A 26670-nucleotide genomic window follows, 5' to 3' on the forward strand; every position below is an offset into this window, starting at 1 on the left:
GTTTCTTGCGAGGCATCTCTTGGCAACAGCACACCATGATAAAATTTGCCAACACTTTCAATGCACCAGCATAACCTTCGGTTAATTGAGGAAAAGGTATTAGAAGGTCAAGGCCTGCGATATTTGCCAGGTAGCAGTGATTCCTGCCCTTCCCTGTGCTTCTGATACCTGGACCACCACACCAGGCATCTCAAGACAGATATGTGGAGGAAGGATTTAGAGGGATGTGGGCAAAAATGCAGGCAAATGGGCCAGCTTGGTTGGAATGGTTAGGTTTGACCAAGGGACCTATTGCCATGCTGTATAATTTTATTTCTGACTTAAGGCTTTGGAAAATACTTTCTGCCAAATACTTTAAAATTATTGGGAAGAAAAGAAATCAAAATGCAGTGTCTTTTCCCAGGTTAACATCTTTAACATCTGGAGCTCTAATCCTAAATTGGCCATATTGTTCATGTTCCCAACACCACACTTCCAGAACAGATACTCTGTTCCCAGCACAGTGTGTCAGAAGATAACCAGGTGGACAGAGACACGTATTCATGCATGTTCTCATTGCTTCCTTGAAAACCTGCGTCAACCCTACTGTTTGGGAACCTCTGGGACATGACAGCAGAAAGAGGATATTGTTGAGTGTGCACAGAAGCCTCCAATGAATGACAAAAGGAAGACACCACCGCACAAACTAACCACGTGCTCACTTGGTCTGCCAGCTCTCTACCCCATCTATGGAAGATTCTGTGGTTCTTGCATTGATCTCGTTAGCCATTTCAGAACCCACAAAATAGGAATGGAAGCAAGTCATCATCAATCCTGAGGGACTGCCTGTGGTGCAAAATCCAGCTGGAAATGAATATAAATTATTGTTATTCGGGGCAGAGAACTAAATTATGGGATCCAAAACCTACTGCCGAGATTATTGGTGGAAATTCTACTTTTGGCTATCTGAATACTGACGGGAATCTTTGCAGGCATCAGAGATATATTCTGAGATACTATTCCAATTTACTGTTCTCTCTTACACTGCATTTAAGAATGAGCAAATATACACTGCATAAATATTGCTGTTCCTTTCGTCACAAGCCGCCTTGATTAGATTTTGTTGAAAAATAGTCTAGCAACAAATTGAAGAGGCTTTATTTTTGAACTGCGCGGGTCCAAACAACTAAGTATTTGCTGTAAATGTTCCCCTTGTACAATTTTTGGTGTGCAGTGGAAAAGAGTGCTTCTCTGCAAGAAAAATGGGAATCGGAAGCAGTGTTCATCTGGGGCAGTATTACTATTTCTCAGGACAGACATGGGAATGGCAAGTGAAAACAGGTTCACTTCTGACATATTTGGACAGGGAATGGAGTATGGGCTTTAGAAACCTCAGTGCAGCAATGGGGCACAAAATTAATTTAGACATAAAATTAGTTTGAAACATTTGATGAGAAAATAATTCACTTGCAAACTTCCTTCAAATTTAGATGAGCAGTCCAGAAAGCAGCTTGACGCCACCTCTTTCCAACAACTTGCATTCTGAGAGCGAGACTGATATTGAAGGGCTTCGAAACATAGAAAATCATGTTAAGATTGAAGGCTCCGACAGGACTGGAAGCTGCAGGCAATTGGGTATTACCTTTAATGGAAAATCTCCAATCCGCAACTTTACACATCGTTCACCACGTGTTGGAGGTGATAACAACAACAATAAGGATGATGACCCGAATGAAGATTGGTGTGCAGTGTGTCAAAATGGAGGAGATCTGTTGTGTTGTGATAAGTGCCCAAAGGTCTTCCATCTGGCTTGTCATGTACCTACACTTCTCAATTTCCCCAGGTGAGTCTCGTCATTACATTTCTTTCTGTGGTTATCGCAATACATCAAGGTTTTTCAAATATCCAGGTGTGCTTCCTGATAAAACAGCATGAGGTTTTTTTTTGGACTATCTGCAACTTGCAGAGTAGCATTTGCAGAGTAGCTCTGCTGATGGAATTGCTTTAATCATCCATGTGTACTAAAAGTTGCAATAGATTGCCATCAATAACTAGTGTAAGAAAGAACTGCAGATGCTGGTTTAAATCAAAGGTCGACACAAGAAGTCTGAAGAAGGGTCTCGACCCAAAACGTCACCCATTCTTTCTCTCTAGAGATGCTGCCTGTCCCGCTGAGTTACTCCAGCATTTTGTGTCTGGCATCTAACTTTTTTGGCGTAGTTTAATGGCTGTCCACAGCTTGCAAGGAAAAATTGATCCTTCAGGTTGTACAATTTCATACTCTATAAGGAGTCTGGTATAGAATCATCAGTTTTGCAAAGCATATTGCAAGCAGTTAGTCTGAGAGATTAGTAAGAGTTTGTTTTATAGTTGTGATTTCTAGAAATATGCAGGTGCACTGGGTCTATATTTGTGAGCACAGGCAGCCAGTCTCAAACCTTGATAAAAGGCATTCCGGTGATAATTCTCTACCAGTGATGATTCTCATGTCAGTCTTCTTATCAAGTCCACATCACAAGATTAAAAATTGTTCAGCCAGAGGTGAACATACTTCTCGGCATCTGCATACAATGGTGTCTTGCCCTTCTTGTGCGCACTGGTGGAAAGATTGGTGGAAACGGCCGCGACGTGAACGCTATTTCCTTGACCCCCCCGCGTGAGAGTGATTTGATATTTGATCATGATGGCCAAGCTGGAGAGCAACCTTCAACGGTACTGCTCCTAGTCTGGATCCATTCGGTACCCGAATAAGGTGGACCTTGTTACTAGAAGCTCCAGAACCTAAGAAACAAATTATAGGTTATCATAAGGTGATTGGTTCCTTTGGTGCTATTGTCTCTCCTCCACTGCTTCTTTGTGAACTTTTGGGTTTGCTCAAAATTCAAATATAATTTGTATAATTTATATTACTGCATTATGAACTTTTCCAAGTATTATGTACAAGATGCATTAAGGAATTTGGGGTCTATTGGAAGCTAGCTGCAAACCTGCCAAATACTGGTATTTGATCCACACAACTGAATGATTGTAGGTTGCATCATTGACCTGCATCATAACATTCAGTTGCTTGGTGAATATGTATATCTAGTTTTATTCCATACAATTTGCCTTTCCCATTAGGAATGAAACTAGATGTTAACAATCTGTCAGATGGTAACTATAAACACAAAAAGGGAGCATCCTGATTGCAAAGCCGAGACTTCCTCAATTAACACGCACCTCACTTTCTTTCTCTGATACAAGCATGGTCAACTAATAATAGAATCTTATCAGCCTTCATAAATGGTTAGCATTGTATCCATTGCTGAAGGCAATTGTTGCCTTCAATTTACCAATCTAATTTATCTTAACATGGGAAAATGTGCACTTGTCATTCTCTAAAAACATGGTTTAAAAGAATGGTTAAGCCTGTATTTAAACAGGTTCTCAATTTCTATTCATATTTTAGTCATGTATTGAACTAGTTGATAAACTAACTCCAGACTAATGCATGCGTGTGGGTTTATTTTCCATACGGTACGCTGTTAAACTTTTCTGTGGGTGCAAGGATGCTGTGCATATGCTATGTTTCTGGCCTTTTTAAAAACTGCCAAATTTGTTTTTATGCAAAAGTGGGGTGGCACAATTAAATTATTTATCAAGGACTCCTAATTTTTGATCCCATTAACTGGCCAGGCTGTTTAGTAAGTTTGTGATGTCTGCTGGTACTACTGATACACACACTTATAAATTAATGACAAAATAAAATTTTAACCCTGGACTTTTTCTTTTCGAAATTAAGTGGGGAGTGGATCTGCACGTTTTGTCGTGACCTGTCCAAGCCAGAAGTAGAGTATGATTGTGATAATTTGCATCACATAAAGAAAGGGAAAACTGGCCCCAGCTTGGCCCCAGTTGACCAGAGGGTGAGTTACATTAATTTGTCTCTATCTGTCTTTCTGTCTCTTTCCCTACCTCTTCCCTCCTCCCCTTTTGTACCCTATATTCATTGCAGCATAATGGTGTTGAATGGGCAGTGAATAATGGTGTGGATTTACCATATTTGTCAAGTTGTTCTTTTTTTTTTACCAAGGAACCTGATACATGTGAAGGATATAGAAGTGAATATCACGTTGAGTATATTGATGCACCTTGATAAAGTATCAGGATGGATACGATTTAGCTAATGGGGAAGAGATAACAATGTATAATGTTAAAATTAGTACTGTGAGTCTGGGTTAATTGGGGAATACCCAGGAATTAGCACTTGCACTCTAGTTTATACTTTACTGGGTCCCATTTTCACGCGGGAGGGCTGGTTCCCCAACTCAATGTTCCACCTCTCCACCAATTCCAATATTGATGGACAGTGTGGGGGGGCGTGGGGGGGGCTTTCTAGAGGGCTAGTATGGGTGTTGTGGTCCGAAGGAACTGGTTTCCAGAGGGCTAGTATGGACTTTGTGGGCCGAATGGATTCTTGGACTCGCAGTTCGGCCACTCACGGCTGGTGGACTCGCGGCTGGTGGACTCACAGTTCGGCCATTCACGGCTGGTGGACTCGCAGTTCACTCACTCGCGACTGGCGGACTCGCAGTTCACTCACTCGCGACTGGCGGACTCATCTCACACACGCACACACACACACACACACCCTCCATTTCTCTCACACACTCTTACACACCCTCCATCTCACACACCCCCTCCGTCACAGACATATCTGGGACATATGGCAGTAAAACTCTTGACTATACTCACGCCCGACTTCTGGACTGAGCGTGGCCCTGAAGCCAGGTCCGACTTCTCGACTCGGGTCCGACCTCTGAACTGACCTCTGGCCTGACCGCGACTTCCAGACTCAGCCACGGCTTGTAGACTCGGTTTACTCAGCACGACTTGTAGACTCACAGTTCAGTCGCTCACGGCTTGTAGACTCACAGTTCACTCACGGCTGGTGGGCTCAACAGTTCACTCACTCGTGGCTTGTGGACTCACAGTTCTGGACTCAACTCTCACTCGCGGCTTCCAGGCTGACTGACTCACGCCTGGCCTCCTGGGCTTTATTCTCCTCGCCCCCCCCATCCCCCCGGAAGGGGCGTTACCTTCATGGTGACTGACAGGCGAGAAGACCAATCTGCTGATTTCACGATTTTATAAACCTTCATAACTTTTCTAATATTTCACCAATCGGAACAAAACTTGGTTTGGAGCCGAGGAGAACGGTGAGTATGGTGGCGAAAAAAAATCCTAGTGATATAGGGTAACGTTTTTGCGCAAATTTAATTACAACGCAGTGGTCAAGATGAGAGTTTTAGTAATAGTATAGAAGATAGATCTAATTATAATGAATTTAATATTATATTTTTTCAGTTCTTGCAAAGTCGGCAGATAACTATAGTTAAATTGGATGGATTCTGAAATTTTATTCCCACACAGAACTCTGTCTCGTATTACTTCAGCCTCTTAAATGGGAATTTTCGAACACTCATTGGATATTGAGAAAAAAGGCAGAAACTTAAATTGAGATAAAAGGATTCAATCCCGACCCAGTGCTCTCTGCGTGGAGTTTGCATTTTCTTCCTGTGGGAGCATGGGTTTTCCCTCCCTCTTCAGTTATCTCCCACATACTAAAGATTGTTATTTGGCCACTGTAAAATATGCTTAGTGTGCAAGTGAGTAGAAGAATCTGGGGGAGTCCATAGAATATGTAGAGAATGTGATTAATGTAGCATTTGTGTAAATATGTAATTGACAATCTGTGCACATTCTGTGGACGAAGGATGTGTTTCCATGCTGTAACTCTGTCTTATCACCTGTGAACTCCCTGAATGGTAGATAATGCTCAAGGTGTCAGACATCTTAGAACTCTGTTTTTAATTTTCATATGTTAGAATTGAAATGGTCAGATTTATTCAATTCAATTACAGAGTTCCATATTACTTCAATTGTGTGATGTGCAGTCTAATATAGAACTCAGATTTTAATTCAGTTTTTTAAAAACCTTTTTCTCTTATTTTTCCCATATTTTAGAAGTCAGAACGTCTCTTATTATATCTGTATTGTCACGAAATGAGCATTGCATTCCAAGAACCCGTTCCTAACTCTGTAAGTATCACTGGCGTAGAGTTGTATTCAATTTCTGGTGCTTATTTCTGAAATGTTATGTTATTTTCCATATTCTTTGTGCCAGATCTGCGTTCCAGACAAAGCAGCTAGAATAACTATATTTAAAATAACATTCTATGTTACAGAGATAGGTTGAATAAGTTAGGTCTTTATTCTCTGGAGCGCAGAAGGTTAAGGGGGGACCTGATAGAGGTCTTTAAAATGATGAGAGGGATAGACAGAGTTGATGTGGACAAGCTTTTCCCTTTGAGAATAGGGAAGATTCAAACAAGAGGACATGACTTCAGAATTAAGGGACAGAAGTTTAGGGGTAATATGAGGGGGAACTTCTTTACTCAGAGAGTGGTAGCGGTGTGGAATGAACTTCCAGTGGAAGTGGTGGAGGCAGGTTCATTGGTATCATTTAAAAATAAATTGGATAGGCATATGGATGAGAAGGGAATGGAGGGTTATGGTATGAGTGCAGGCAGGTGAGACTAAGGGGAAAAAAAATTTGTTCGGCACGGACTTGTAGGGCCGAGATGGCCTGTTTCCGTGCTGTAATTGTTATATGGTTATATGGTAGAAATAATTCAACAGTTTAGGCACCATGCGAGTTTTTTCAGCATTTTCATCATTTTGGGTTGATGACTTTTTATGTTGGGAATCTACAACATTTATTGAGAGTAAATGTTACATTTTACTCCATAATAAAAGTGTGCACCAATGTAATAATGAGGTGCTTCTGCATTGCCCTCAGTAGCTAGCACAAAATAGAATGCTCAATTTCTGACACCTATTTACAGGCACTCCCAAACTTGTTTAACAGGCAACTTGTCTAAACAATTCACAATAGGTGGTCCCATTTCTTGAATGACCTGCTATTACATCCACATATATAGAATCATTTCAGAGCAATGTAGCCGGAAACCACTGATTCTTCCTGAAACATTTTCCTTGGCAACTCTACTTTGAAGGATGGAGAATCGGACAAGTTCAGCCAAGCCCGGGTTTGCAGCCATTGGTCAGGATCCAGCGGGTTTGGAGAGGTGGAGCAAGTTACTTTTACTGTGATCCAAGGGCTTAACAAAAGTAAGGAACATAAATTTAGCCACAGGAGAATGGTGACTTCATAGATACAAAAGGATTGCCCGGGCTCGATGTTCTTCCACTTTCAGCCACTGGCGGTGTGACATCAGGAAGGCGAGCGATTGTACACCCACTGCGCACCGTACGATTGACGAGGCTATTCATGCGGCTCACTTTGTAACCTTTGACTGAAAGTACTTTTTTCAGGACGCCACCACTGATAGGACATGTTCGGTCACCATGGGGCACACTCACCTCACACCAGTTGCCACTGCTTCCTGTTGCTGTCTTTTGTTCACTCCACCGTTCTTCCTCCACTGTCTTGCCCTCCAGTCGCTTTGTCCACTCTGCTGCTCTCCCCTCTGCCGCTGGCTCCTCCTTCCCCGGAGTCGTCGACATCTTCAGAAGATGTCGGTGACTGCAGGGGAATCACAGGAAGAGGAGGCAGCGTTGGAGTGGACAAAGTGGTGGCCGACAGGAAGAAACGGCAGCTGGTGAGAGGGGAGGGAGTCTCATGGTGACCAAGTGCGTCCTGTCAGTGGCAGTGGGCTGAAGAAAGCGCTGTTGGCTAGGGGCCTCAACATGAGCTGCAACGGTTTGGCAGCTGGTGGGGAAGGGCTTGCTGGTGCGGACTGGCAGCATTGGCATCTGGTTTTAAGGTGAAACCCCACATAGTGCTGGAGTAACTCGGGTAGCATCTCCGGAGAATGTGGGTAGGTGACATTTTTGGATCAAATCAGTCTGAAGATGGGTCTCGTTCCGGAAACATCGCCTACCCATGTTGTAGAAAAATGTTGCCTAACCTGCTGAGTTACTCCAGCACTTTGTGCTGTTTGTATATTGACCAGCATCTACATTTCTTCGTTTCTACCTAGTTTTAAGGTGATTCTGACGCGTGAAAATCTGACTTGCATAAGGGTTTATGGCATGTAACCCTTATAGTTTGGGGAGTGTCTGTATATATTTATCCTCCATGTGTAGAACCTGAGATGTGTACTTGCTCATTTTGGTACTGCATCTGGTACTAAAATCTCTCTAAAGGGAGATGGTGTACATGATAAATTATTCAATACTTAACAAAAATTAGGTTTACTTCATTACTCATTCAATCATGGCAATCTCTTCCTTCCGTGGACAGTAGCTTGCAGCATTTACTTTGTAAGTGCTGGTGTATTTCACTTCATCCCCCTGAGTTGCCATTTATCATTTGAGTCTACAAGGGAAGATTTAATGGGCTGCATTGCCAGTTATATCAATTTACCCAACAACTTGTATTTTCGAGCAAAGGCATTGGGATGAGATGATGCCTACTCACTGACGTAAACCTTGTAGTCTTTAAGAATATTTTGAAGTTAGCGGTACTTGGATTCTTGAATAGAAAGTGAGTGAGAGTTGTATAGGGAGATGGATGTGTGGAGTTGAAATTTCACTTATTAGCTATGATTCGATTAAATGGTGAAGTTGACTTGAGAGGCTGAGTAGCTTACTACTGTTCAATCGTGTTATTGTTTGCTCCCCATTCCTGTTTATACTCCTTCATAAAATATAAAAAAAGATAGCATAAGAACAGGCCCTTCAGCCCGCAATGTCTATGCCAAACATGATACCAAGACCAACTCCTATCTGCCTGCAGGTAATCCATATCCCTCCATGCCCGGTATATGCCTATCCAAAAGTCTCTTAGTCACTATTGTATCTGCCTCAACCACCATCCCTGGCAATGCGTTCCAGGCACCCTCTAAATATAAAGCAAAACCTGCCTTTTTAAACTTTGCTCCTCACTTTAATTCTATGCTTAGTATTTGATTTTTTTTTTCCTTCCTAAGAAAATAGCTGTGACTTTCTACTCTAAGCCTCTCATAATCTTATATACATCTATCAGATTTCCCAGCAACCTCCGGTGTTCCAGAGAAAACACCTCTACACCCTCTCCATAGCCTCAACATCCTTCCTATAATGGGGAGACCAAAAATGCAGACAATATTCCAAATGCAGCCTAAACAAAGTGCTATAAAGCGGCACTTCCTGACTCTTATAATCAATGCCTTGACCTGAGAGTGTGCCTTCTTTACAAAACTGGATGTTATTTTCCTCACTAAATCTTAACTGTCGCACAATCTAAGCAATTCCTCAGTCATGGTGCTTGCCCTTTTGAAAAATCCACTGTATTTTTGATTTCAGAGTTTCTGGTGCACAGCTGGCAAATGCCTTGCAGTTTCAAGCTTGTTTGTTCTCCCATACTATGTTAAAGTATCGGGGAGTTTTGGACTTGGACCCCATGATCCCTCTATTTGTCTGATGTGGGCCTTATTGTTATAACACAATTTCATTTTGGAACTAGAGAAACACTAAAAGATTACTTTGGAAATTGGCAAGCAGACAAATCTCTTGGAAATAAAATGTTTCCCCCATTGTCTCTTAAGAACACGGCTGCTACTCCCACTGTGGGAGACTGTAGAACTTGACAAGCATTGCTTCTTTTGACACCTGTGCAATATTTTATTAAAATAATAATTAATATACAGCCTTCAGTATTTTTAGCTTACAGTAACAAAAATCAACCATTATTACAAAGACCTTCATTTTTGAATATCCCACAGGGAAAAACAGCTTCATTTTTGTGAATCTGAAACTCTCTAGCCCTTAACCTTCTCTTTCCGATTGATACAATTGTTTTGATAACCTGATTTTCTGCAGCACAAAGTTACTGAGGAATCCAACTTTTGAGTTCTAACATACTACCTGTATGTGGAATTATTTGTTACTAAGATAGAGACCAACCAATCAACTGTTGCTACCATGTTATCTAATTTATTTCCAGTCTTTCCTTCCTCTGAGCTTGTGGCAGCTTACAGTATTCACCACGTTCCTTTATCCCACCTTCCAGGTGTCCAATACTGGCTCAAATCGTTCGGGTATCATCTTAATGCATCATCATCATATCTTCTCAAACATCTATCTTTGCAAACGATCTCATCATATTCAACATCCTTGTCCTTGAGTCCCTGGATATGATGTTACTTCCAAATCATGCCCATCTCTTGTACAATTAATTATCTTTCCCAGTGGACACTACTTTAACCCATTGTACAAATTGCATTCTTTGATTATGATGTGTTTTTCCTCCTTTTTATTGACTACGCATCTTCGATTGTCAACTCGGAGCAACTCTTATCTAAAGTCCATTCATACCTGTTTAATTATAACTGGAGCAATTGAATTGCAGTGTTGTGGCATTTATTCCTTCAGATTGTCCTGAAACTTCTGATATTTATACACTAACATGATGTATGCTGATGAGGGGTCAGCATCCCTTTTCTTTATTACCACTTATGATGCATGCATTTTCAATATTTTGTCAACCTCCTATCTGACATTTTCAGAATGAAGGGTCGTTTTCTTCAGCTGATCAGACTCTTGCAATGGCTAGTTGCAATTCTAGCCCTAACCAAGCATTTGTTGTGTCTTTCTCTGGTGCTATTAATCATTACAGTGGTCACAACGTTAAAAAATGTTCAACCAGGTTTATCGTGGGCAAGTGGATCCTGCAAAACGCAAAAGGCTGGAGGAACTCTTGGGAGCAAATGCGACAGTCGAAGGAATTGAGAGTACGGGATAAGTAACCAACAAAAAGACAGACATAGCTAGGGCCCATGGGCATGCCCATGGCTACATCTTGACTTGAAGGAAGTGAGAGGAGTCAAATAAGTTGTTATGGCAGAGGAGAGTGAGTTGAGGGGAACTGAATGTGTTCCTGTTCCCTAGGAAGTGGAAGTTATTGAAGTGTATCGGATGAAGGTTGGATGGAACTGGACGGAGGGGAACAGGCAGGAACAGTGGGTTTTCCAGGGCAACCCTAGTGGATTTTGGGAAGGAGAGATAAATGGGCAATGTGCTGGTGGGCGCTATAAGGTTGGAGACTAGAGGAGATTAGCAGAGACGATAACATTGGTGAGGGTTGGGAGACAATGATCTCTTGTTCATCAATGGGGTAATGGTCAAGGGGAAAGTATGAAGTGGCGTCGGAGAGCTAACGCCTAGTCTCATTACGGTAAAGGTCAGTCTGATAGTCCACTAAAGCACCTCCCTTGTCGGTGAGTTTGATGACAATATTGCAATGTGTAGCTGGACATCATTAAGTTCGCCGATGACACCACTGTTGGTGGACGAATTACAGATGGTGATGGTGATGAGTCACAGTACATGAGTGAGATCGACCAAATAATGCCTGCACAACAACCTGGCTCTCAACATCAATATAACCAAGGAGCTGATTGTGGCCTTTGGAAGAGGAAGAATGAGGACCCACAATCCCGTTTATAGCGATGGTGGAGAGGGTCAAAAACTTCAAATTCCCGGGCGTGCACATTTACGAAGATCTTTCCTGGATCCAGCACACTGATATAATCATAAAAAAGGCACATCAATGCCTCTACTTTCTGAGAAGATTACGGAGATTTGGTATGTCAACGAGGATTCTCTTGAACTTCTACAGGTGCACAGTAGCGAGCATACTGACTGGCTGCATCGTGGCCTGGTTCGGCAACTTGAACGTCCAGGAGCGGAAAAGACTGCAAAAAGTTGTGACTACTGCCCAGTCCATCACTGGGTCTGACCTCCCCACTGTCGAAGGGATCTATTGAAGTTGCTGCCTCAAAGGCAGCCAACATCATCAAAGACCAACACCATCCTGGCCACACACTCATTTCACTATTGCCATCCGGAAGAAGGTACAGGAGCCTGAAAACTAATGTCCAGGTTCAGGAACAGCTACTTCCCCACAGCCATCAGGCTATTAAACACGACAACAATTAAGCTCTGAACTAAAACAGACTATTGTTATTACTGCTCTATATTTGTTTATTTATCGAGTATTTGTGTGTGTGTGTGTGTGTGTGTGTGTGTGTGTATGTGTATATATACACACTGAACTTTGTTCTTTTTTTTTTTCCCTCGCCCGTTATATACTATGTACAATGTTTACATATTCTGTTGAGCTGCAGCAAGTAAGAATTTAATTGTCCTATTTGGGATGACAATAAAACACTCTTGACTCTTGAATGAGCGGAGGGCTGCATATTTGGAAGGGGATGAGATTGGAGTGGGTCAAGTAAGGAAGGTAGTGTTCCTTAATGACTTCTAGAAACATAGAAAATAGGTGCAGGAGGAGGCCATTCAGCCCTTCGAGCCAGCACCACAATTCATTGTCACCACAATTCATTGTGATCATGGCTGATCGTCCCGTATCAATAACCCGTGCCTGCCTTCTCCCCATATCCTATGACTCCACTAGCCCCTAGAGCTCTATCTAACTCTCTTAAATCCATCCAGTGATTTGGCCGCCACTGCCCTCTGTGGCAGGGAATTCCATAAATTTACAACTCTATTCACATTCTGTCCAATGACTCTGACATTCACCGTCATGAAGTACTTTGAGAGACTGATGATGGCACACACTAACTCTGACTTCCAGTTTGCCTATAGTCACAACAGGTCCACAGCAGATGCCATCTCCATGGCTCTACACTCATCTCTGGAACGCCTAGATAACAAGGAGACCTACATCAGACTCATTTATTCACTATAGCATTGCCTCAATACCATAATCCCATCCAAACATCTTCAAACTTCTGGACTTCGGAGTCCGCTCACTCCCCTCTACCACTGGATCTTTGACTTCTCTCAAGACCACAATCAGTGAGGATAGGCGACACACATCTTCAGAAATTGACTTTTTCTTTGAAATTTGACATACAATACTAGAACTTTTTTTAATGGAAATAAAAAGCATTTGAGTGAGCCGAACATTGAACCACTTCATTTCATTCTTCACCATCGGTGTCTAATTTTATTTGGACACAATTGTAACCAAAATTTGCACTGAAGAGGAATCAACCTTTTTTTTTGTCTCTCTAGGTTCCTGATTATTACAAAATTATTAAGAATCCAATGGATTTATCCAGAGTGAAAATGAAATTGCAGAAAAAACATTCCCAGCATTACCAAATGCCGAAGAGCTTTGTGGCTGATGTCAGGCTCATTTTCAAAAACTGTGAAAAGTTCAATGAAGTAAGTATAACATGAATATGCACGTATCAAATACACCAACATTTCCAAGTTCTCGTGTCATAATGCTGGTAAGCTTTTTCAGTCATTATTAGTTGATTTTCAACACACTATAATCACGCTTGGACTCAAACTGCATAAAACAAATTTCAGTTGGAAACCAAAAATATATATCGTACAATTTGATTCATGACCAGCATTATTGATGCATTATTGAAGACTTTGGAAAAAAGAAACTGGCACACGAGGATAATGCCACACAAGTTCACTAATAATACTAGTTATTCATCAGTAATTTCAATTTTGACTACATTCAAAATGTGGATTCAGGAAAATAAAATTGATAGCAACAGGCTACAAATTGGAAAGCAGATATTAGGGGCTAGCAGTGATTATAACAGAAGGTAGGAAGTGATAGATCACAAAAAGCAATGCTGTAAACCCTAAATGTGGAATTAAAATTTGAGATAAAATATCAAAATGTGCACGTTAAATCTAATTTGGAGTGATCTGAACCGAAGTATAATAAAGTAATTTGCAAACTTGCCAAATTTATCCAACTAAATGCGAGTTGTGCATTTTGGAAGCTAGCTGTAATGTGAAATGTTTATTGATGATTTTGCGTGATATGGATGTTGCTGGTGAGGTTAATGTTGTTCATCCCTAATTTCCCTTGGAGGAGGTTGAGTTGGTTCCGTGAATCTTTGCAGCTTATCAGGTGAACACATTTCCACGATGCTTATAGGTACAGAGTTATAAGATTTAGGCTGAGAAACAAAGTAAGAATATTTCCCAGTCAAATATGATGTATGACTTGACAGAATCCTAGCAGATGGTAGTGATCCATATGTCTGTTGACTTTGTCCTTTGGAGAGGTGGAAATGATGTGTCGGCAGCCAAAGTACATTGGTATTTAATGGTGGGGGTAAACACTAGGTACAATAACAGACTGCAAAGGTACTGTGATTAGATTACAATTAATATTCTTGGGCCTCCATACAAAAAGGATAAAGTACTGAAGAATTGGAACAATTTACAACAATCGCAACTGAGTTAAGAGGATGCGACAAGCTGTGCTGTACAATTCTACATTATACATTGATCATTCATTGAAGTTGTAAACCGAATAATTAGATTCTTTGGTTAATAAAACTTACCAAGGCATACGCCTATCTCTACCTGTAATTTGAGTGTGGCTAATAGTACCTTTATATGGGTAAAGCTGGAGAATCATTGAAGTTAAAAGGGATTAAAGGGTGCTGGATGATATAGGAGGAGACTTGTGGAGTTTGGCTGACTTAGAATTATTGGGATGAGTGACCACGTATGTTTTACATGTAATGACTTTCAACTTCAAAAGATTAAATTTGTAGCCTGATATTAAAAAAATGAACAAATCTTGTGTTTTATTATCCTTGTATGATTATGGTATTTGCTTGATCTTTTGCATTTGTCAGCTGACTTGGGAGTAATAACTTTTTTGCAAGCACAGTCTTTGGCTAAAATAAGACATAGCAGTTACCAAGCTTTCAATTTGGCAAAAACAAATCCAAAATAAATGTATAATGAAATTCTAAATTTGACATTGTAGCATCAAGAGTTCTTTAAAGTGATTAGATCTGTTTTAGCCAAATATATATATTTATATACTACTGGTTGTTTGTTCAAATGAAACTATGTTATAAAACTGACTTCATCAGGTCTGATGGACTGCTAGTGATTGCAGCCGACATGTTCTTCTATAGTCTAAGTCAGGGGTCAGCAACCTACAGCCCCCGGGCTGAATGCGGCACATAACCCAAAATCATCCGGCCCGCAGCCGTTTTTGTTTTCTTCCGTAATTATCTGGCCCACAGTCTTCCATCATCTCCGGTACCTCCCGGGCCAGAGGCCGTGGAGCCCAGGCACGGTGAAGCAAGGACGCCTGCGCTGGCGGCCGCAATGGTGGAGCCGCCGAGCTCTGGCTGTAACTCATCCTGCGCAAAGCCGCCAGCACAGTCACGCAGCTGTGTGTAGGCTTCACTGTCGGGATCAACGATCCACTCTTATGATCTTTGGTCGGGATTGGGGTTGTTAATAAGCCGGGGACGAGTGAGTATGACTGGAGTCCTCGAAGGGGCGGGATCCATGTGTACACGTGATAGATGTGGTACGCCATTCGCTCACAGACATGCGTCCAGGCCCCTATGCAGAACAAGGTTGCTGACCCCTGGTCTAAGTTGTCTTGATTAAATGTGATTTGATAGACCCCTTGGCAAATTTTGTTTGGCTTGGGTACAAGTTCATGTAAAACTACTGTGTGACTATTTTGACAAATCATAGCTCAAAAGGTCTCCTTGTTTGTGCATATACAGCGATCTTAATTAAATTTTTTTTTAAATGTTGCTGGCAATGTAAAACTGAACTTTGCATAATTTCCATAACATTCAAGGATAACATTGTTAGCTTTACTGGTTGGTTCTGGTACATGCAATAGTATTGTTTTGCAAATCACCATGATCCTTCTGTCTCCGAGTTCTGCAATTGATCATTAGATGTACGTTTCCTGCAACATCACACTTTCCTGTATTATACTCTATTCACCATTCCCCAATCTCTCTTTATCCCTTTCTAGACTCTTTAATTCATTTCTTACATATCTTTGTGTTATCAGCAAACTATTAGCCAAATCTTTGACACCGTTTTATCAATTATTTACATTAAAGTGTAAAATGCTGTGAAATTGTGACAAGAGTAACCTTACTCGTTACATCTTGCCAATCGTTTATCCCATTTTTATTTTACTCCAAGACAGCCAGTTGCTTGTTCATGCCACTGTTACATCCATATGCACATGTACTCTCTAATGTTTTGTACTGATTTGGTTCTATCTGAGCAAGATTGGCGATTTGTAAAATTGACAGGCAACTTGATTAATTATATAGTAAGTGGATACATTTTGGAGATATAGAGTCCTTTTGGGTATGTTTCTTCATCTTTGGTTCCTGTAGTCTATTTCATTTGTTTGGTGTAGTTCCATATGTGATGCACAAAATAGCTTTCTGTAGAGTGTGGACACAACATTATTCCAGATTAAATACAGTGGAAAATCTTTTTTCCTTGTCCAGCATTTCCATCCTTCAGCCTGACAAACATTATCAGAGCTCCAACCAGTATTCTTCGCGTTATCTTCAGTTTTCTCCCCTCGGTTCAGTGGTAGTAGTAGCTAGTGTAGCATTCCGCACGGTATTTGCACCATGGCAAATTGCCATAGTGTAGATTGCAATAGGCTTGTTGTGCTCCTCCATAACGCCCAATTTGGATTGTAGTGGTACTGGATGTTTAGAAATAAAGGAAATTACTGAGGGAAAGATGGTTCCTTTGACAAAACCCAGCTCACTGAACACTAACCAAGAGCTGGATTTCTGCATTGCAGATTTCAATATGTTTAACTGGTGGGAAACTGCCATGATTTTATTTAAGGTAGACACAAAATGCTGGAGTAACGCAGCGGGTCAGGCAGCATCTCTGGAGAGAAGAAATGGGTGACGTTTTGGGTCGAGGCCCTTCTTTTGATTTTATTTAACATTGTTATTCCATGATGAATATAAAATCTTCCATTTCTTGCAAGATTCATAACAAATAAAAGAACAAGGTTTACACAAACATAGCGTCTTTCTAGCAATGTATGCTCTTATTTTGATTTTACACTTTGAGCATGATCTTGTGTTGCAGAACGTGTTCACATATTTTATCTAGATTGCATATGTTTACATATGAAGATAGGGTAAGTGCTTAGAAAGTGAGCATGACATTTACATCCAGTTGTTGACCAATTATATTAAACTACTACATTATTTTACATTCGTAACAGATTGGTCCTTAGGTCTGCGGTGCAAATTGATATGCACTTAACAGGGTAAACTATACAGATATTAAGGAAACTTTTTGATGTTTATCTATTTCCGTGCAACATAAAACAAATTTATGTTATGAATTTTATTGTCTCATAAAGGTTACCCTATTACCTGGGGTTCAAAATGGTCCTCAAGCCTTCATGGGGACCAAAGAAAGGGAAATGAGAACCAAGGTAAAACATAACCCCTGCTTTTGACAGACCTGTTATTTTCTCTGCAGTCTGTAATCAGTTGAATTTTGTTGTTTATATAAATTCAAATATGACACATGGTGGATGAGAAATAAAGATGTAGGACATCACCAAGGCGCAACAGAAAATCTTTTTGCATTAGCCACTGCACTTGAATCAGATCAAAATCATAGTGGATTTTCACTTTGGTTTAAATTCAGGGAGCAGGATAAGACTAATGAGCCAAGGTCTGTGTCCTACTCTCTGCATCTTATGCATATGGACTTTAGTTGGTTATTGGTTGGCTTTGTTAGTGGAATGGCTGGTGAGAAATGGGATGTAATGGTGCTGCAGATGGGGCTTATTTAGTCTTATGCTTAGTGGAGTAAAGGGAGCTTTGCTGTTGACATGGAATTCTTTGCATGATCTAGAATTGCTTTTTGGTGGGTATCCTCAAAGGGGAACATTCATTTTACCAGAAACTGTCATTCAATTACTTTGTTACAAAATAATGTAATTGGACTAATCAATTATCTTACCACATCTCTTTTTTTCCCCCCACATGGAGGTTTTTAATGCAAATAGAGTTGTAAACAACTTGGAGACTACCCCTTTCTAGCCTTTAATGTCTCCTTACAAACCCTTTTGACATTCAGCAGAAAATTAACGCTCTGTGTTTTAGAAATATCGAAAGGAAGTTCATAGATTCCTGGATATATCCCTCAAGTAGCTTCACAACATTGGTTGTAGGACCTTGTGTATATTTATTGACTGCATTTGCCAACAATCCTGTCATGTTAAACGTAGTCAGATGAGATGCACAGAGATGTTGTGAGGTAATGAAAGACTATTTAAGTGCAATTTATTGTTTTTATTTGAGGTGTGGGTTAAATGTAAGTTGTCTTTCAGGTTTGTTGTATGGTCTTAATGTGAATTACGCAGTAGTTGCACGTAAAATGTTTGCCTAATGTGCAAAAGGATATCTCAAAACACTTAGTATGTGATCAATGTTACCGTTTCATGGGCAGAATGATGAAGTGGATTTGCCACATTAATTCATAATATATGATAGTATTTTTTAATTATTGAAAAGAGATTAATTCTCTTTATTCTCGTCCTTATCTTAATTGTGAGCTATTTCTAAAATCCATACATATTACTTAAAATAGTATGGCTATTGTCTCTAGATACACACTATTCAAAAGTGAGTTTATATCTGGGTGTGCTTTATTTTGAGGATTTCATATATGCCAAATTCATTTTCGGAGTTACTTAAAGTTTAGGGTAGATTATGTATGCATATTATAAACTTCAGAGAATTTATTCCAGAAAGTTTTCAATATTTCTCCTTATCTGGAAATGCAATGAGGGCTAATGGCTTCCCATTCCCTCAACAAAGTGAACATTTTTAATTGTGGGCATTGAGTTTTAGTAGGTGAATTTAAAAACATTAACCTTTGTCGATGATCGTATCCCCGTTGAAGGCCAGACAAGGGATATTTCCAGTAGTTACCATTTAACTGCCAAGCATAAACTAAATTTCTCAACTATTTAGACTCCAGAGGTCTAATTCATTCTTCTCCCAACTAAAGGCAATACTCTTAAAACACATTGGGAATTAACTTGTCATAACAACCCATCTAGTAATACGCATGGACTTTTAATAAAGAAATACTTACTTCCTTATGATGGTGTAGCTGTTGTGTTAGTAGTAAGATTAACTATTTTGTATGTGTTCACTTTTTAGGCAGATTCAGAAGTGGCCCAAGCTGGAAAGGCTCTAGAAAGCTATTTTGAAGCAAAACTACAAGAGGTTTATTCAGACAGAACCTTTACACCTCTAATGGAATCAGATTCTGATCATGAAGAAACTCATATAAGCGAGGATTCAGATGATGACTTTGTTCAACCTAGGCGAAAGCGTCTAAAATCAGATGACAGACCAGTGCACATTAAATAATTTTCTTCACCTTGAGAGGAAGATGAAGATGAACTTGTTAGACCTTTTTTTGCCCTTGGCTCACTGGAAGTGAGCAACATACCTGTGGCGATCTGCTGGTTGGTTGTAAAAGCTGATACCCACCAAACAGTATTTATTAGAGTTTTAAAATGATTTTGTACAGATAAATAAGACTTTGTTGCATTTGTTCATTTCCTGAATACGAGGACTCTTTCCAGACTGTTGCTTTTTTTAAAATAAAAAATCCTTGCCTTTACTGATGTAATTATATAATTCTTTGTGGTAAATGTGTAGAAGGCTTGTATTTTATTGGCATGCACAACAGAATATTTATTAACTCTACACACCTTTAATTTGCATATTTAGAACGAAAAGTTTAATTTGTGTAAAATAAAACCAGCTCAATTATCACTTTGGATAAATATATTTGATCTTGTCTTTCAGGTGGCTGTTCTTATTTTGTTATCTTGTTTCAATGATTGAGTCTTCTGAATAGATTCAAAATCTTGCGCTGTCCATTGAATGTCAGTGTTTCAATGAGGTGTACATGTGCACTGTAATAACTGCCGTTAACTACACTGTAAACTGTGTTAAGGACCACAGTAACATATGTAACACATCTTAAAAATACAAGATTTTTTAATTTATTTTTCCTAACAATTGTAAATGTATTTTATGTGTGCATATTTTTGTTTTGTACTTCGCAGTTAGTAAGGATCCATGGACATACAGGGCCAACAAAATTATGAGTTATGATATTGCCCTAATATGCTTCAGCAGTCTAACTTATCACTTTTATTCTACACCTTTTGATATTCCAGTAGTTTTTTATTACCTCATGGGCTTCCATATTTTCAAAATTATTGAAGAATTCAAGGCAGTTTTGTGGCATATTGATCTCATTCTGTGCCCTCTTGATCCTTCATTGGATGCATAAGTGAATACCGCGTAAATTTAGAACAGAATCACGAGTACCCTTTTAAAAGAGTAGCTTGCAAAATTATTAATTTTAAACATAATTGAGCAGTTCATGTGCTTGATTATTAAACAACAGGATCTTGCCTCTAGTACACTAAACATTAAGTAGAAGTGACTAGTCATTTAATGTAAGAATCATATTTTCTATCCTTTGGAATTCCCCCGTAAATTTGGCAGGAGCTGCTGCTATGTTCCGTGCTGGTTGGGATTGTCCAAACTGAGATTGACGAGTCACAACCTCGGGCTCAGTGAGTTTACTTAATTCAGCAAAGCAAAAATGTCCATAATTCCTGTAACTTGATGCTAACTATTGATGTCTGTAATTAGGGTGGCTAGTATTGGAAATTCAGGACCATGGTGCATCTAGCACAATATGACATCTCCAAATTTTACATTCGGTGCCTATTTTGGGGTATGTTCAATATCAGAATATGACAAGAAATCATGTGAACAACAAGAAAGCCATCGTGGATTTCCTCCTGGAGTTTGCTGGACAAAGATTCCAAGTTTATTCTTGAATGGCAACAGACTATCAGTTTTCCTATGACTTGTTTTACACTTCATTCCAAATTCACAAAATTTCGATCAACTGGACATTCAGATTGTATTTACAGTGGTCAAGTTATTGATGGGAACTGTGATCTACAGCTGTTCTACTCAAATTGACTTTGGAATAATATTGCTGCGAGCCAAAAATTAAAGTGTGTAGTCAGGAATGGAACTGCAAGTGATCACCCTGCTCTCAGTAGTAATACACATATAATTTTGTAGATGGAACAATTACATTTGGAATTTGTATTGATCTTTAATTTTATTAAATTGAAATCTTAACTGGATTAATATAAAATTATTCAGTGCTAATAATTTATTTAAAATATATAAACAATGCTGAAATCATTTGAACAATTTAATGCTATCTAAGATTTTTCTGTCAACCATTATGTATTGTCGTATGAGAAGTGTATGGTTTGTGTACAGAATAGGCAGTAATACCAAGGCATCTGAAGCGTATCGGTCAATTGAATTTTTTGTTGTGATTACGGTATAAATATGGAAAATCTGAACTTCTGAAAAAGGTAAATATAGGCTCATGGCACCCACAACATGTTTTGCACCACAAATATGAACGTCTGGAGAAATAATGGTATCAACATTTTAAATAAAATATTTCCCATTTCTTCTTGCCTATGGCGTGCACAGCCTAAAATTGTAGGACAACTTGTTCTATTTGATTGTGCAGGTCAGGTTAATTGCATTCGTTGAAACAGGGCGGACCACGTGAAGGTTGCAATCTTCCACCCCATTTCTCATTTGAATGCGTTAGAATTCCAAGGCAAGAGGGCTCTTATTTGAAGAGGCTTTTATGAAAGGAGCCAGCAAATATGGCTATTTGCTTTTATTGTATTTCCCTGACATCTGCTATGTAACTGGTTTTCTGTCTCCACTCAAAATACTGGTCAACCAGTAAGTGGGAAAGTTGATTTCTTTTTCAGGTTTTGAAAATCAATATACCTGCTGCTTTTCTATAATTGATGTGCTGCATATATTTTACAGTCAATGTTAATCTGTAGCATTCTGCTGGATGCTACTGTTTTTTTTATTTTTCCCAATTTCAGGATGCAGAATATTTGTTCATAAATCTTAGTTTACATGTAGCTTTTGTGCAATTTTTCTTTTGTGCTCTAGTACTATTTTGAACACCTGCATCTGACTACTAAATGTCATATTAGCTGGTGAATAGCAAATCTGTAATAGGCTTTCCATCATTGGGAGGTAGGTAATTAATGTTTGTACCCATAAACAATGCAATCCCTAATCAATTGTTAAGCTCCAACGAGCAGAATAAAATGTTTAATTGGGATCTTTTTATTTCATAACTTACACCTTTTATGTACTTCAGTAGACCATGTTTTCATTTGATAATGGAATTGTAAGAGAACATTGACATTACTTCTAAACAGTTGATGCCATGTGACATGCATCTAATGTGTACTGCAATTCTGTTAAACACCAGTAAACATTGATGCTGCTATTAGATATTGCAAAGGGGGAATGGACCATTGAAATATACAATGTTATATTTAAAAGAGAGCCTGCAATCGACTGAAGCAGTGTACAGTGAATTGTGAAGTTGCAATAATAGCATATTTATAAGTTGCACTTTGTTTCTATATATATATCTTACTACATTGTGATAATTTGTGCATTAGCTCAAGTGTTGGACTGAAATCAAAAATAGTAGAATGACATTGAAGTTATTACTATTTGAGACTAAAACTGAACAAATGACAAATGTTACTTTATCTTCATAAGCTGTTTGTGTGTGCCATGAAAATATACAGCCTCATTAGCTACTGATCATACTCGTCGATCGTCCTATGGATGAATTTTAAACGATTTAACTGTCTTTTTTTATGATTGCCAGTTATGACTGTTGCACCCGCTGTGTTTTTTTTGCTAGTTTTGTAACTTAAAGTTTACAGTATTTTTGTCAAAATGAGTTATTTAAAAGCCTGTTAACAGTTTGTAAATATTATCTGTTTAAAATAATATGGAATGTGTGTTGTAGATGATAACATTTGTTGCATTAGAACAGAAGAAAAGCTTTAATTGGAAATATTCTCCTTGGTCATTTCTATTAAATTGTACAGTTGGCAAGGGCCATGTAGTGAGGAGTGCTTTTTCTTGTGCTTAAACGCAGGCGTGGCCTTCAATGCTACCACAGTGCAGATGATTCTCCAATAAAAATCAAGGTGTCAATTTTGTTGAAATAAATGAACATTCTGGTTATTCAATTAATAAAAAATAGATTTTTGTTCAAGGCAGCGGAAAGATTTCAGCTAAATCAATGCAAGCACATGTGACAATAAATTTGAACGGTTGAATCACAAATAATTAATTTCTGCTGAGGAAAAATAATATGAATCTGTTTTACAATGTTGGAATGAGTCGGGGCTTTTCAGCAATGAAGTTTGAATACAGACTAGAATTTGTATGGGCATTTAAATACTGCCCTGGCTAACTAGATGCATGAAGAATTTTGAATCCCAGACTGCAGGCTGTGTAATCTAAATTTAGCAGACTAAATTTTAAAGTCTGAAATTGATCATAAAAAAACTAGATTGTACAATTTTTGTGTTACAGATCTTTGGGGAGATGGCCTGGTGTCTACTCAGATATGTTGGTGACACCAGACTCCTTGTCAAGCGATTGGCTCTTACTGCCTCTGAACTAACTGGCAAGCCACTCAGTTAAAAAAAAACGACATTACAATTAGATATACAATTTAACATTGACCAATGTGCCAAATTTGAACATGTTTATGTTGCATCCAGAAGATAAACATTAATGCTGGAGTAACTCAGCAGTACAAATGGGTGACGTTTTGCATTGAGACCCTTCTTCAGAATGAAAGTCACGGGAAAGGGAAAAGAGAGATAAATGATGATGGAGAGGAAAAATGAATGAAATAAAGGCAGAAAAGTAACAAGATACTGGAAACAAGTCATTGTTAGGTGTAGCTAGGTGAGAACAATCTGGTGTTACTGGGGGGGGGGGGGGGGGGGGGGGGGGGGGGGGGGGGGGGGGGGGGGGGGGGGGGGGGGGGTGGGGGGGGGGGGGGGGGGGGGGGGGTGGGGGGTGAGAGAAGGAATGCAGGGGTTACTTGAAGTTCGAGAAATCAATATTTGTACCACTGGGTTGCCAGCTACCCACGCAAAAGATGTTCCTCCAATTTGCATTTAACCTCACTCTGACAATGGAGGAGGCTTAGGACAGAAATGTCAGTGTGGGAAATGGAAGGGGAATTAAAGTGTATAGCAACTGGAAGATCAGGTAGGTCCAGGCGGACTGAGCGAAGGTGTTCAGCGAAACGGATCACCCAGTCTACGTTTGGTCTCGCCGATGTATAAGAATCCACATCTTGAACAACAGATACAGTAGATGAGGTTGGAAGAGGTGCAAATGAAAGGGTTGTAGATGTTGCATCCAGCCCAGTTCACAACACAACAGCACAGTATGGTAACAAGCCCTTCGGCCCTCAACTTCCGCACCCAGTATGATGCCAAGTTAAACCAATCTGCCTGCACATATTCTTCCATTCCTTGCATGTGATTTGGGGATTTGTCCACCTTGATGTGCTTCAAGAGCCCCAACGCCACTTCAAAGGTCTTTTATTGTTACGTGTACCAATTAAGGTACAGTGATATTCTTATTACCATACAGCCTTAAAAAAAAGCACCGAGACGCACAACTACATAAGTTAACAAACATCCACCACAGTGGATTCCACATTCCTCACTCTGGATGGCAATAAAGTCTAATCTTCCCTCATTTTTCTCCCGCGGTCAGGGCAATCGAAACTCCTGCCGGTGGTCGAAGCTACTGCAGCTTGGCGCTACCGAAGTCGGTCTCCAACCAGAGACCACGCGCTCCACAATGTTAAAGTCTGCAGGCTCCCGCTCCCGAAGTCAGTCTCCAGCAAAGTTCTCCAACTCCGCGATGTTAGGCCACAGTGCAGACGGAGATACAATATGGATTGCATCTCCGTCGAGGTAAGAGATTTAAAGTTTCCCCAACCTCCTCGCATAAAACAAGCTAAAGAACACACAAAAAATATGTTTAACACGTACTAAAGAAACAACAGAGAAGGAAGGGACAGACAGGCTGTTGGCGAGGCAGCCGTTGCTGGCACCTCCCTTTATATAACCATATAACAATTACAGCATGGAAACAGGCCATCTCGACCCTTCTAGCCCGTGCCGAACACGTATTCTCCCCTAGTCCCATACACCTGCGTTCAGACCATAACCCTCCATTCCTTTCCCGTCCATATAAATATCCAATTTATTTTTAAATGATAAAAACGAGCCTGCCTCCACCACCTTCACTGGAAACTCATTCCACACAGCCACCACTCTCTGAGTAAAGAAGTTCCCCCTCATGTTACCCCTAAACTTCTGTCCCTTAATTCTCAAGTCATGTCCCCTTGTTTGAATCTTCCCTACTCTCAGTGGGAAAAGCTTATCCACGTCAACTCTGTCTATCCCTCTCATCATTTTAAAGACCTCTATCAAGTCCCCCCTTAACCTTCTGTGCTCCAAAGAATAAAGCCCTAACTTGTTCAACCTTTCTCTGTAACTTAGTTGCCGAAACCCAGGCAACATTCTAGTAAATCTCCTCTGTACTCTCTATTTTGTTGACATCCTTCCTATAATTAGGCGACCAAAATTGTACACCATACTCTAAAATTGGCCTCACCAATGCCGTGTACAATTTTAACATTACATCCCAACTTCTATACTCAATGCTCTGATTTATAAAGGCCAGCACACCAAAAGCTTTCTTTACCACATGAGATTCCACTTTCAGGGAACTGTGCACAGTTATTCCCAGATCCCTCTGTTCACCTGCATTCTTCAATTCCCTACCATTTACCATGTACGTCCTATTTTGATTTGTCCTGCCAAGATGTAGCACCTCACACTTATCAGCATTAAACTCCATCTGCCATCTTTCAGCCCACTCTTCCAACTGGCATAAATCTCTCTGTAGACTTTGAAACTCTACTTCATTACCCGCAACCCCACCTATCTTAGTATCATCTGCATACTTACTAATCCAATTTACCACACCATCATCCAGATCATTGATGTACATGACAAACAACAGTGGACCCAACACAGATCCCTGTGGCACCCCACTAGTCACTGGCCTCCAACCTGACAAACAACCATCCACCATTACTCTCTGGCATCTCCCATTCAGCCACTGTTGAATCCATCTTGCTACTCCACCATTAATACCCAACCATTGAACCTTCTTAACCAACCTTCCGTGAGGAACCTTGTCAAAGGCCTTACTGAAGTCCATATATACAACATCCACTGCTTTACCCTCATCAATTTCCCGAGTAACCTCTTCAAAATATTCAAGAAGATTAGTCAAACATGACCTTCCAGGCACAAATCCATGTTGACTGTTCCTAATCAGACCCTGTTTATCCAGATGCTTATATATATTATCTCTAAGTATCCTTTCCATTAATTTGCCCACCACTGACGTCAAACTAACAGGTCTATAATTGCTAGGTTTACTCTTAGACCCCTTTTTAAACAATGGAGCAACATGCGCAGTATGCCAATCCTCCGGCACTATTCCCATTTCTAATGACATTTGAAATATTTCTGTCATAGCCCCTGCTATTTCTACACTAACTTCCCTCAATGTCCTAGGGAATATCCTGTCCGGACCTGGAGACTTATCCACTTTTATATTTCTCAAAAGTGTCAGTACTTCCTCTTCTTTGATCCTCATAGTTTCCATAGCTACTCTACTTTTTTCCCTTACCTCACATAATTCAATATCCTTCTCCTTGGTGGATACCGAAGGAAAGAAATTGTTCAAAATCTCCCCTATCTCTTTTGGTTCTACAGATAGCTGTCCACTCTGA

General features: G+C 39.9%; 1 protein-coding gene across 1 annotated transcript in view; it reads left to right on the forward strand.

Annotated features, from left to right (window-relative positions):
* The window catches only part of trim33 (tripartite motif containing 33), an 86798-nt gene extending 63918 nt beyond the window's left edge, over nt 1-22880 (forward strand). The window contains exons 15-20 of the mRNA XM_055654427.1: nt 1470-1822; nt 3761-3884; nt 5986-6060; nt 13066-13218; nt 17210-17284; nt 19029-22880. Coding sequence (XP_055510402.1) covers nt 1470-1822; nt 3761-3884; nt 5986-6060; nt 13066-13218; nt 17210-17284; nt 19029-19241 — 993 coding nt within the window. The 3' untranslated portion in view covers nt 19242-22880. The remainder of the gene's footprint in view (nt 1-1469; nt 1823-3760; nt 3885-5985; nt 6061-13065; nt 13219-17209; nt 17285-19028) is intronic.
* Nucleotides 22881-26670: the final 3790 nt, after the last annotated feature.

This window comes from Leucoraja erinacea, chromosome 24 (assembly GCF_028641065.1).
Source record: "Leucoraja erinacea ecotype New England chromosome 24, Leri_hhj_1, whole genome shotgun sequence".
In the NCBI taxonomy this organism is placed as follows: Eukaryota; Metazoa; Chordata; class Chondrichthyes; order Rajiformes; family Rajidae; genus Leucoraja; species Leucoraja erinaceus.